The sequence below is a fragment of the Nelumbo lutea genome, chromosome 8, assembly GCF_056320005.1.
Source record: "Nelumbo lutea isolate HS-2025 chromosome 8, American lotus-T2T, whole genome shotgun sequence".
Lineage (NCBI taxonomy): Eukaryota > Viridiplantae > Streptophyta > Magnoliopsida > Proteales > Nelumbonaceae > Nelumbo > Nelumbo lutea.
In genome coordinates, this window is record NC_142691.1 from 14,568,394 (window position 1) to 14,582,401 (window position 14,008).

Here is a 14,008-nt window from a genome sequence, read left to right on the forward strand (position 1 = left end):
AATGTTTTAAATGGTAACGTAGAAAAATGCCTTGACATGTTTAGGATTGAGAGACATGTCTTCATGAATCTTTTATAGGAATTAAGAGAAAGAGGACTTCTTAGTGATAATCTTTTTTGTCTGTAGATGAGCAAATAGGTATTTTCATGGCTACAGTTGGACATTGTAAATCAAACCATGGTATTATCGATACATTTCAACATTTTGGGGAGACAATCTCCTGTCAATTTAACAAATTGTCGAAGACTATGGCCAAGATGGTCAAGTATCATATAAGGGAGCCTAACATGGACATAATCCCAAGAGAGATCCATTCCAACTCAAAGTATTATCTTTACTTCAATGTATCTATTTAGATAAATTTCACTCATTTTTTATACATCCAACATTGCTATCCTTTAACTATTCCATATATAAAACTACATTGGTGCGATGGAAAGCACCCATATTCATGCACATGCCCTAGTGGACAAACAAATTCCATTCCATGACAATTCTACCATCACATAAAATATAATGTGTGCACGCTCATTTAATATAATGTTTATATGCAGGATGGGAAGGTAGTGCTCATAACTACAATTTTCCTTGAGGCAGTTGGAGATCCTTCAATTAATTTCCATCGGCTACACTTAGGTATAGGTTCTTGTCTTGCCTTTTAAACTTGTGTCCTTTACATAGACAAGTACTATGTATTATGTAGTAGATTCGGATTACACAAATATGGATGACTACTTCTTGTGCCAGTATTGAGGAGAACAATACCAGCTATTCAAGTTTACAGAAGAGGGTCATCCAAGAAGCACAAGAGAATGCTTCAACCACTTGCTATTTTCATTATGGAGTGTTACTGAGCGATGCTTTGGCATGCTCAAAGCTCGATTCCCCATACTTAAACTCCTCATGCCTCCATACAAGTTAAAGAACCAAATTAGAATAGTTTTACATGTTGTACATTGCACAATTACATCGATCTGAGATCATTTTGTGTTAGACTTGCCAGACTTTTCTAATAAGTCGCATGGATTTGAGTTTGAATTGTTGAGTTTTAATGGTTGAAGAATGACATGTTTGTTAACTATTGTTTGATTATTTGATTTTGGTTATATTGTTCATCATATAGATATTCACCTAATACAATTGACATTCATTCACAGATATGGCCACCAACGCCAACACCTCAAATGACTGAATGAGTTGAGCACTCTCAAGTTAAAAGTGAACGAATTAATTTACCGTATGAAAGAGGTGCTAGAAACGAAACACCCGTGAAGGCCTCCACAAAGTAATTAGAGAATTGCCTTCTGAAAAAGCTATAAATGAAGTAATCGATGAATAAGAAAAAAAGTGAGGAGAAAGGAAGATTGGGAAGAAGATGCTTTACATGGGGAGAAGATGGGTCAGATTATTATTACCTTAATAGTAATAGAAAATACAGAAAATTCCCAATTCATGCGTGAACTTATGTTTGAGACTGTTTGTAATGGCATGAGAGAAGTCATTTTATTCCATGTGAATTATTCTAAAATATTCAATTTGTAATGTACTACATAGTTATTCGAGTTACTGCCACGTGGGATAATAAGAATGCCACATGGCGTGTGTCCCATGTCACAACCGGCAAGTGAAAGCCATGCTAGAGAGAAACATTGATGGTATACATTACTGATTTACTGAATGAAAAAAATAAAATAAAATAAAAAAATCTTATTCCTTTGCATGAGTTCATTAACGACATTGTATATTACTACCACATGGCATGATGTGGAGGATGTGGCAGGTTCCCCAAGTCACGTTGACATGTGTAAATGGTATGATGATACCAAACACGTGGCATGTGAAATGTACATTAAATTTCAAAAATAACGTATGGAATAGGATAGCACACTCTACTCTGTTTAATTTTGAAAATTTTTGAACCAAACAGTTTTTAAAGTAAAAAGAGGAAAGTAGAAGCATTAAATGTACTTTATACTATTGAAAGAACAAGATACAAAGTACCGCCAAACAGGATCATACTTGAATCTGTTTTTTCCCATAGTTCTACTTGTGTTAGGTCTCCCATGGGCCCTTTTGTTTCCATTTTCCTTGTCCATTCAATGGAGGTTTTTTGCATGCAAGCTGGTCATTGTTGTCAAAGATAAACAGCAAGCTAGGATTAAGAATCCAGGTTTTTAGAAAGATCTAGCAATGGAAACACTGATAGTTTAATACCCATGGGCCATGCTCAGGTTATTTATAATTGATACAACATCACAAAACTATTCTCCATCAATTCGATAAAATATAATGACTAGGAATTAATCTTCCATTTGCCACTTGCCTACAAAATTTTCTCGTTAGTTGCTGTTTACCCACTAAAAAATTATAAAAAGCAAATACTATTCAGGTCTTAACACACTTCACATTTCACTATACTAACTTCTTTCTTTTCCTTTTTTGGGTGAAGATACTAATTTCATTTAGTCTGTCCCTTTGACGACCCCTTCTTTGAAAATCCTTTCTTTGATGATTTCTTATGAGCTGTCTTTTTTGGTTTCAATTTGCTTGAGGTCGAAGAAGATTTCCCTTGCTGATTCTTTCGCTTCTTCTCTTTCTTCACATTGAACATCGTAACAGCCTATTTTGTAAAAAAAAAAAGAAACACCACACAATATTGCAGATAAGCAAAATATAAAAGAATGGAAATGAGCAGGAATTAGGGGCTAATAACCTTAGAAGAAAATAAAGAACAGGAGTAGGAAATAAGAACCTGGCATATAACAAGGTAAATGCCTAAATGGTTGCTCACCTTATTAACATCCAGTATCTCATGAGAGTGCTTGGACAGTAGCTTGCTCAGAACTTTGTCAGTCTGCTGCTTCTCTTGCGAGCCCATTCCTGTTCCTTCCACAACAGGGAGGAACTGCAGGGAAACAAAGGGAAGAAATAAATAATTGTCATCCTCAATATCTCTTTTACCATAGACAAAAATGGCAGTTTGGGATGGAATCCTAAATAAATACAAACCTTACGATACTTCCCAGGATGTTTTGCAGGTTTTTCACCTGGCAACTTCTTGTCAAACTTTCCACCACTGGCTGTTGATGTTGCTGCCATTCCAGCTACATTTCCTAGCTCATCTTTAGTAACTTTCTTTGGAGCACTTTGGGTTCCTGTTATGGGCAATGCTGTTGCAGCAAGTTGAACATGGCTGCAACAAATATTTTATCAGGTCTTCTAAATAGTCAAGTAATTGAATACTGCTACTACAATACACATAAAGAAAAAGAATTAGTTTATGAGGAAATGAACGGGTGACATAGGCAAGACCTACAAGAATAGACCTAAAGGAGTTTTTAGTCTAACTCCAGATGGAATTAATTATGTGGCAATTATATGGCTTTGCTATTGGTAGAAATAAAATCGTTATATAAACCTTTTTGTTAGTATTTTATTAATAGGGTTTGAAGTAGTCATAACAGGGCAATTGTAAAGCATATAAACCAGCATATTTTGTTCTCTAGAAACACTTTATGCTCATGTTTTATTATTATTATTATTATTATTATTATTAATAAAATACTTAATTATTCATAAAAAAAATTATGCTCATGTTTTTCCTTATATTTTTTCTCGAGGTTTTAGAAAAAGATGTGTTGGAAAAATTGTTCCCTAGGGTTTCTCTTGCTTAAATTTCCTGCAGCAGGGTGCTAGCTGGATGGTCTAATAGAAAGTCAGAAACCTCCCCTGTTATATGTCAACAGGCTTACCCTGATTGAAAAATTCCTGTCTCGATATTTACTGAATAGTCAATTTAAATACATTTTTTTCAGTAGGACCAAAACATAATGGTCAAGATATTTCATTTATAAAATATGAATAATCAAGATTTCTCATGTTCACAGGGAAGGCAATAGGGCTACAGATTTTAGCATCCCTGGACCATTGCGGAAGTGTCAGGAAGGAAACTTTCACCAGGATCATCTGGGAGGACATAATCACATAACTGACATAATGAGGTCTAACTGTCAGCTTCTACGGCCTGTTTGTTTCCTGTCTATTTCCAGCAAAAGGGATTTTTTGATAAGTCAGAAAGGAGATTTTCTATTACTAACTTGCAAAGTAGAGACCACTCTATCCTAAACCTCGTGATATCCTTTTTTAGATATTTGTGGGTGCAATGTTATGTAAATTAGCAGATAATATATGCACCATATGCCTTGAATCAAAGGTGAAAAGACGAAACCTTGGCAATGCACCAACTTTAGCAGCTTGTTTCAGGTTCTGTAACCGGTTCTTTTCCTGTTTTCCAACTCGCTTCTTCTTTTCTTCTTTTCTCTTGGCAAATGGATCTTCTCCTGGCTCTGCCGAAATGCCACATCATCTCAGAGAAAGATTAATCAACTTACCATATAATATATTGAATTTGTTTCAAAAATTCCAAGGCTTATAAATTTAGAATATTGTGAAATTTATTTCTGCTTACAATAAAAAAAAATAATTCATACATCTTACATGTTTCTCCACAGAATGGACAGTGATATAGATGATGCTTAGTTGTAGAGAATTCAGTAATATATCACCTTAACACAACTTTGTGTGTGTGTGTGTGTGTGTGTGTGTGTGGTGTGGGGGGGGGGGGGGGGGGGAGTGTTATGATCCACTCATTGAATTCATATATTTCCTGACACAAAATTTCTAAAATATCTTAACACCCGGGCAAAAGAAAAGGTTTGAATGTGTACCAACTCTGGTCTATTCTTTAATGTGACTGGGGGTGTACAAATTGGCTGGTCCGGTTAGAACTGATGACCTAACCAACTATTCAGTTTGACCATCTCTCCCAACCGAACTAGAGTTTAGAACTGAACCGACCCTAATCGAATTCAATTCGGTTCAGTTTTAATAATTAAATGAACAATTAATTATTAGTCTTTAGTCTAGGTTCTAACAATTAGTCTAGGTTTTAATGAACAACACTACACTCATTTAATGACCAATTAATTAATAACTAATTATTAAAACAAGTATACCCATTCTTCACAAACAATTAATGAATAATTAATAATTAGTCTAGGTTTTAATAATTTAGTTGTTTAGAGTCTCCGGACAATTTAATTAACTATTATTAATTAAAAATCTAGAATGGGCCTAGAGCACAATGGAGAATTGTGAATCGACCATTGGAAAAGATAACAATTATTAATTAATAAGTATAAAGTATTAAATAGAATATTATATATTTAATAGACTTAATTAGATACAACCGCTAGTTCGGTTTTCGGTTCAGTTCGTTGAAAATCTCAACCAAACCGAACTGAAACCAAAAACCAAAAACCGAATTTTTAAAGAAACAAAAACCGAACCAAACCGACACTCGAATTAACCAAATCGAACTAGTTTTTTCAATTCAGTTCGGTTCAGTTTTCAGTTTATCATCCAAATTTGAACACCCCTAAATGTGACCTTTTAACATATCCTTTTTATGTCATGTGAAAAAGGGAAAGTTAGCATATTCATAATTCTAGTGTATGTAGTTTGGAGTTTGCATTTTCATAATTACTAATTTTTTTAACTGCTTGCTGCATTTACAAGTTCCTCTCTTTTTTTGTTGATTAACATTTGACATTAAAATAAAATCAACAAAACCTCCAATTTATTAGGTTGGGATGATATGACCGAGTTTGGAGATTTGATGCTTACAATTTAGTTACTTCCAAAACTTCCAATAACAATTGCAAAATTTTAGTTATTCCAAATAACCTCTCAAGTAAAATAAACTCTTAGATCCTTCCAATCATTAAAATTCAATAATGGAATTTGTGCCTTTTTGAACAAGGGAATAATGGGAAGGTAACATCTTTACCATCAGTCATCTTGGTCTCAATGATAGGTACATCTTTGTCATCATTTACGCGATCATAGCCATATTGACGCTTCCAAGTACCAGTTTGTTCATCATATACAATCTTGTCTTTCTTGCGCTTCTTTATACCTGGAAAAAATAATGCAGTACCATAAAAAAACATTGGAATTTTGCTAAGGAACCTGGAAGAAAACCTGAAACACAAAAGAAAGAAAAAGGAGAGAAGAGGAAAACGTGGTCTAGGAATCAGAAATGTTTATATATCATTGATGTGAGTAATATGACAGAATACCACAGGTTACATAATTTGACATTAATAACAGATACCAGTTTTATCTCTGGATTCAATTCAAATCTCTCAATCTTGACATAATTGATTCCCTAACTTAAGAAGTAAATTTTATAATGAAATACTGAAGCTGCCTGTATGACAGAATATAAAAATAGTTGAGATGACTAACCTTTCTTTTGGGCAAATAGTTCCCACTTTGTAGGGGGCTTAGGCTTTGGAAGCTGAAAAACATCACCAAATTAAGATGAGCAATGAAGAATCTGTGCCTAACATATATAAGTAGAAAATGCTGTAATGCATCCAGGAAAAAAGAAAAAAACAAAAACAAAAATGCACAACCAAGGAGCAAATGCAGTCTACAGATGTTGGAGTAACTGGCTTTCCAAGTAGGGTTGTCAATAAGCTGAGACCAAGTTTGAGTTGGCAAGCAACTTTGTAGGCAAACAAGTCTGAACAGAGCTAGGGTGGGCTTGATCCACTCAGTCTCAGACCACCTGATTAACTTATCGGTTCACAAATGTCAAAGCACTGTACAAGATATTTAACTTAAAGGACCTCTTCTCTTCTTTATTCTATCTCTTTGTACAAAAAAGAGGTTGTTTCACAATTTCTATCCCCTGCAATTCCTCTGGCTCTGGGTTCTGTAAAGGGTTAAGGGAGGAGGGGATTGATTGCTTATCTAGTTTGCTTTGTCTCCTGAACAAGGTTTGCTTCTCTGAGAAAGACAAACGGTTTTGGACTCCCAGGCCCACAGGGACATTCTGTTGTGCTGTTTTCTTGAAGTCCCTCTGCCAGTTTCCTTCTCAGCAGTCTTTCCCTATTAAGGAAAGTTTGGTGCAGGCCTGTTCCCCCTAAGATTATAACCTTTTGGTGTGAAGTGTTTTATGGGAAAATAAACATTTTGGATGGCTTACAAAAGAGAAGACCGTTCCTTTGTATTTCAGGTAACTGGTATCCTTTGTAGGTTTCATGGTGAGGATTGCTACCACTTACTAATTTCCTGCTCTTTTTCTGTAGTGTTATGGGAATTTTTTCTTGATGTTTGCGTGCAAGTGGAATTTACCGATTGCCAGTAGAAGTAAGCATGCTCTTTAACCCTTCTACCTCCACCTGACCTAAGAAGGATTATGTGGAGATGTGCCAGAGCAGCTCTGATTTGGACAATTTGGGAAGAAAGAAATGCTAGAATCTTCCAACAGGAGAGAAGCCAAGAATTGAAGGAGTATGTGTTGAATAAAGTAATTTACTGGCCAAAGACTTTGGAGTTATTCCACCATTTCTCCTTTAATGATATATGAAGGAATTGATCACCAGTAGCAAGGTGTTCATAAAGAATAGGGTAATGGCAAGTTGGGCACCCCCTCCTAAAGATTCTTTAAAGCTGAATTTTGATGGGAGTAGTCGAGGCAACCCTGATCCCTCTGGAATGGGAGGGGTTTTGAGAAATGAGTTTGGAGATGTTGTACTTCTTTACTCGGGTCCTCTTGGAAGTTGGAATTGGGGACTCTATTAGGGCAGAATTACTAGCTGCCTTACAAGGAGTGCAGTTTGCTTATCAATTAGGTGTGAGCAACTACTGATTGAAGGGGATTTCAAGGTGGTGGTGATGTGGTTGAAGAGACCAGAAGCTGTTGTGTGGTGTTACAAGAATGAAATCAAGAAATTTAAATGGCTGACACAAAACATGTCTGTAAGAATGCAGTGGGTGAGGAGATCAGCAAATGCATTGGCTGGTTGTTTAGCCAAGCAAGAGGCAAGTAAGGAACAATTGTATTGGGCCAATCAATTTGTACTCTGTTAGGAGAAGCCGCAGCTTGCACCTCTCTAAGGGATATTTCTCTCAGTTTGAACCTCTGAATTAATAAAATTTTCTTTAATTAGAAAAAACAAAGAACTTAGATATTATGCTTCTGGCATGGTCTCTTGTTTTAACATAATTATTAATGAGTATTGCAAGTGCCACAGACTATGGCCATAATAGGCCTTTAAATTACAGAACGAAATTTCCTAAGATGAGGGGTAAATAGACCAAGATGGTCTGGGTATGTGCATAGAGGACCACCTACTGCATTATTAGGTAGTCATCCTATACCATCTGTAGTTCTAGAGGAGTTAGGAAAAGACTGAAAAAGAACATTGGAATGTGGTAGTGAAAATGAAATATATATTTTTTTTTTGATAGAAGTGAAAAATGATTTAAGGCCCCACAATTTAGCAAAGGACATGGAAGTGTGAAACTTGACAGAAATCAGAATAAGATGGTAAAATGGGATTCAGGTAGCCATCCTCATATGTTGGGAAAAGATTTAGTTGTTTTTCTTCGGGGGAGGGGGGAGCTAATTTGAAGCTTTACTATTAAAACTGTGGGTCATATGATTCAGAAATATGCTAGAAACTCACCAGTACTACCAAAAGCCAATGATTATCAGTTATCTTGCTTCGGCTTATACCAGTGTTACCTGAACCCGTCCGAAAGATTTACAAAAAAATATCAAAAAAGAATCCTTTCTAATATGTTCAAGTCCACTTTGAACATTTCAATTTTACCACAAATTCTGTCCATGACATCTTGCTCGTTTCATGCCATTTCTGTGTAGCATTTTTACAATAATTAACAATTTATATCCTATGTTACATGAGCATTTTAAAATAGGTGCTGCACTCAAGTCAAATACATGTGGACACCAATAGTGACACAGCACTAATGGGGGCCCTTCTTTTTGTCAAACCTGTAATATGCGACTAACAAACCTTACAAATATTAGGGCAAAATTTGGACACCAGTGGTTAATTTATTAGACTTTATAACTTAATATTGTAAATCTTTGTTTTCTTTATGATCGTTACACTGATTTATGCATCTACATTAATGTTTTTCCTTTTTAACAACTATCCCATTTTTTATAAAGGACCATTACAATATTTGTCCCAGCTATCCAGGGTCATGGGAGGGGTGCATTGAATATGGTCCTGACCTTTGGCGTTTTTTTTGGACAAAGTGGCCATTTTTGCACTCAAACTACATTTTCATGTTTGTCAGCCCAACATTTCACTGTTGCACCGAATCCAAACATTGGCCTCTTTTCCTCCTTTTTTTTTCAGGCACCTTGTATCCAAAAAAGGTTGTCCCTAGCATCTATAATGTGACCCCCAATCAAGTAGCATCACTTCAGGAAAATTTCTCTCTGGATAAGGTAGAGATTAGATGATCTTTTTTTCCTGAGAAAAGGTAAAGTATAATTTTATGTTGAGATTCGGTGATGATTAATGGCGGCTTTCTACCAATCAAACAAAAAAATAATAGATATTCTTTTCTTGAAGGAGGTGGCATCAGCCAACTACATAATCTTTCATTGCATATAACAGATTCTTAAGGTCTTTTTTTCCACATATTAGGATTTTGGAATCAACTAGTTTTTTTCTGAATCTATAATGGGTTTATTAGTCAATTGGAATCTGTAAGTTTTCTCCAAAAAAGGAGAGGACCGAGAGGTGTGTATAAAATATTCCATCACTCATAAGAATTTAATTTGAATGAAAATCTAGAATTTTTAAAATGTTTACAGCCTGGAGCAAGTACTGTTGATGAGAAGAACAAAGGGACATGCATTCTCTTGGATTGGGATAGATAAATTATTCAGGGGTTCCCATGGGCCTTCTATTTTTGGGGCCGTACTAGATTTCTTTTAAACAAAATCCCCATTACTCCTTTTGGGAGCTCAATCTTATTTCAGTGTATGGCATCTTGTTGTACATGGGCATGCTTATGTACCTGTGCATAATATCATTTTCTGAATGCTAATGCATAAATAAATAAATGCATCCAAGGAGAGAAGTCTCTGAAGCAGAACAGACTAAATGGATTAGGTTTAAATATTACATCATGGATAAAATTCAAGGAAGGAAAGAAGGGAAAAGAGAAGGGAGAATAAGTTATCAAAAAAGAAAGAAGGGAGAACAAAAATCAAAGGAAAAGGAACAAAAAAAGGAAAAGAAGGCTTACATGCTTTTCCCTAGGCAACCTTGTTGTAGGTGGAGGCAATTGAACAATAGGTCCATCACGGTCTTCTGTTGAAGGTAAGTTGAAAAGGACATCTGCAATCGCTTGGACCAACTCAGTACCTTTTTGTAGACATTCCTTCACTAGCTCTCCCCTAGATAAACAGAAAAATAATAGCAATAATACAATAAGTTTCCCCTAACAAAAGTATTACAGTGGAAGGATTTCAGAACAACGAGTATTTTACAACAATAAAAGAACTTAGACTTGATTAAGATCTAGCGGTCAAGATTATTATGCTTAAAGTTATTGGTGGTTACTTAGATGGAAATTCTCTACTTTCATCTTGCAATTATTGTTGTGGAGTTAACTTTCAAATCTGTTAAGAAAATCCCTACTTAGAGTACAAAATGCCTAGTAAGAATTTTATTTTGGACCATTACAAGCAAAATGGTTCAATGCCTCGATGGGCTAATAACTTGGAAAAATCATACTTTCCTAGCCTTTTATGTGTTATATTTATAAGGTATTAAGTTTTACTACACATGTAATGAGGATTTTATATTTCAATCAAGTTGTACACCTCAGCTGACTCATCTTCCTATTTCAGTTCTATACATCAATTTTTCCACCACAATTCATCTCAGTCACGTTAGTTCTTCCATAATAAAATTAATAAACATAGGATTGTACTAGGTCTCTAGTATAACCACACAGCCAATAAAAGAACAGTATAATAGTTTGGAGAGGTTTTGAATCCTCTCCAAGGTACCCTTGCCTTGGACATTCTTCAAAAGGTGACAGAAAATAGCAATACCATGGCTTTGCCTAGTTGCTATTAACTCATTTCCCGTTCCATGCAACCCATATCAAACTTAAGGATACCATCAAACCTAATTGTTTTTTCTTTTTTTTTTTTAATCAGCAACACATAATTGATTTCCATCAAACATAATTACAGAACTACTAATACTTATTCAGTTCAAAAACACTGGCATATACTAGCTTCCAGTTATCTCTATCAACTAGATATCTTGCATGTGCATAACGTAATCTCAACAAACAACAAACCACTGCCCCAATACTAGTAAGTATTTGCATTGGAATTTATTGGTCGAATGGCGAGGCTTTCTACTCAAGCCGATATCTACTTTGGAAGTGTTTAGGCTATAAGACTGAATGAATAGCAATAAAAAAGAGACCTTGAAACTTGAAACAAACTCTCATTATTGCAAAATCGAATCCCCCCCCCCCCCAAAGCAAGACCAAGAAACTCAGGAAAAGAACACCTAAGCTATATAGTAAGGCATAGTAATAACTCCCTCCTGAAAATAATAACTATTTAGAAAAATCAATAAATACAGATGTTCGAAAGGAAGACTCAGAAACCAAACCGGGTATAACCTATGTCAAAGAATTGCAAAAAAATACCAAAAAGTACAAATACACAAGAATAACCAGGGTAGGAGAACGAAACACACGCATGGTGGAAAATAGTAGCTTTTGAAGGAAAAACCCTAAACCCTGACCTTTCGGAGGGAACAGAAGGGAAGTGATGATGGCGGTCGTACGCCATTAGATTCCCAAGGTCGATCTGGACCATCTGGTACTTCTGCTCCTGCAGCTCCATCCTTTGCAAGCTCTACCGTTATCTCCCTCTCCCCAGCTGGGAATCCAAAAGAAGAGCGCCGACGCTGTTACAGTTGTTAAATAGGTTTGCGAGGTTGAAGCGCAGATGACCTGTTGGCAATAACCCAGATAACTCGGTAAGCCTCGCAGTCTGAGTATCCGAGTTCTCACTTAAAAGGGTTCAGATAACTCGGTATGCCACCCGGTCGAGTTAACTCGATGCGATCCGATAATCGTGTTTACTGCCGAGTTCCCTTTCTTTCGAGTTGGCAGGTGATCCGAACTCCTTTAGTTTAAGATTGTAAATGTAGAATCGAAGCAAATTTATACTCGAGTTCAATTTTGCCATTTTTGTTAAGAATGCATTTTCTGTGTGTTAGAAGGAAGGTAAATTTGTTTTTTTTTTTCAATATTAGAGCAAAATTTACTTTAGTTGCATTTGGTAAGTGATGTAACCGTTTTCGGCCACGTACCAATGTTTTGTGATGTAAAATTTTTTGGCAAAGTACCTCGTTATTTGACCCGGTGGTGGCGTACCTTAGTGACGAGCTACTTGGTGGCGAACTGCCTGGTGGCGAACTGCCTGGGGGCGAACTGCCTTGGTGGCGAACTCCCTGGGGGCGAACTGCCTGGTGGCGAACTGCCTGGTGGCGAACTGCCTGGTGGCGAACTGTCTGGTGGCGAACTCCCTGGTGGCGAACTGTCTGGTGGTGAACTGCCTTGGTGGCGAATTACCTGGGGGCGAACTGCTTTGGTGGCGAACTCCCTGGGGGCGAACTGCCTGGTGGCGAACTGCTTTGGTGGCGAACTGCCTTGGAGGCTAACTCCCTGGTGGCGAACTGCCTTGGAGGCTAACTCCCTGGTGGCGAACTGCCTTGGTGGCGAACTCCCTGGGGGTGAACTGCCTGGGGGCGAACTGCTTTGGTGGCGAACTCCCTGGGGGCGAACTGCCTAGTGGCGAACTGCTTTGGTGGCGAACTGCCTTGGAGGCTAACTCCCTGGTGGCGAACTGCCTGGGGGCGAACTGCCTTGGAGGCTAACTCCCTGGTAGTGAATTGCCTTGGTGGCGAACTCCCTGAGGGCGAACTGCCTGGTGGCGAACTCCCTAGTGGTGAACTGCCTTGGAGGCTAACTCCCTACTAGGCGGCCGATGCCTTAGAGAATGTTGGAGCTCCCTGGTGCGGCGCAATCCGACTGCCCTCAGCATGAGGTGGTCTTCTTTCCTTTGTAGGCTGCGGGAGATGAGGGACCTGCGAGAACTTCATCTTTTCCTCCTCTTTGTAGGTGGCGGGAGCTGAGAGACCTGCGAGAACTCCATCTTTTCCTCCTCTTTGTAGGTGGCGGGAGCTAAGGGACCTTCGATAACTCCATCTTTTCCTCCTCCTTGTAGGTGGCGGGAGTTGAGGGACCTCCGAGAATTCCATCTCTTCCTCCTCCTTGTAGGTGGGGGGAGCTAAGGGACTTCCGAGAACTGCATCTTTTCCTCCTCTTCGTAGGCGGCGGGAGCTGAAGGACCTGCGAGAACTGAATCAGAGGGCCTGGGGGTACTTTCCCGGTGGGGGCTCTCCGATGCTTAAGTTAGCACTCTTATTGTAGAGAGCTTTGAAGATAATATGAGAGAGCTAGAGTGCAGGGTTACTTCCCTTTCTTTTCCATCCCCTTCCCCTTTGGGGGGTGAGGTCTTTATATACCGGAGTCTTCGCGAGTTAGGTGGGTGAAAAGCCTCCAAACGGTAAGACTCGTTGCATCCGGTCAGAACCGGGGTACGGTGGTGAACTCCTCGAGGTCGTCAGGCTGGCGCTTGTGTCAGGCGGCCAGGTCGGTGCCTGGGTCGGGTTGTCAGAGGGGTGCCTGCGTCAGTCGGCGGGTCAGTGTTTAGGCCAGGTCGTCAGGTCGGCGCCTGTGTCAGTCGGCGGGACAGTGTCTAGATCAGGTCGTCAAACTGGCGCCTATGTCAGTCGGCGGGTCAGTGTCTAGATCAGGTCGTCAAGCTGGCGCCTTGGCCAGATCATGCGCTAGGCTGGTCCAGGTCGGCCAGGTCGCGCAGGCCGTGCACAGTTCGCGTAGGCCGCGCGCAGTTCGCGCAGTCCGTGCGCGCGCCGTGCAGTTCGTGCGCGCCGCGCAGGCGCACGTCAGGCCGGCCAGACAGGTGCCCGGGTGGGTCACCAACTTCGTAAGTTTGTTGGCTGGGTGTTTTCCTAGTTGTCACGAGGTGCCATGTGTCACAATTTTACTGGAG

At 38.7% G+C, this 14,008-nt stretch overlaps 1 protein-coding gene across 1 annotated transcript; it reads right to left on the reverse strand.

Annotated features, from left to right (window-relative positions):
* Positions 1-2,203: 2,203 nt before the first annotated feature.
* LOC148842905 (ribosome biogenesis regulatory protein (RRS1) family protein) lies at positions 2,204-12,064 on the reverse strand. Its single transcript, XM_088958195.1, has 8 exons — positions 11,670-12,064; positions 10,144-10,294; positions 6,310-6,361; positions 5,849-5,977; positions 4,229-4,346; positions 3,010-3,193; positions 2,792-2,905; positions 2,204-2,620 (listed from the first exon to the last, which is right to left on the reverse strand). The coding sequence occupies exons 1-8, from the start codon at positions 11,768-11,770 to the stop codon at positions 2,459-2,461; spliced, it is 1,011 nt and encodes a 336-aa protein (XP_088814321.1). The 5' UTR covers positions 11,771-12,064; the 3' UTR covers positions 2,204-2,458.
* Between the last annotated feature and the right edge of the window lie 1,944 nt (positions 12,065-14,008).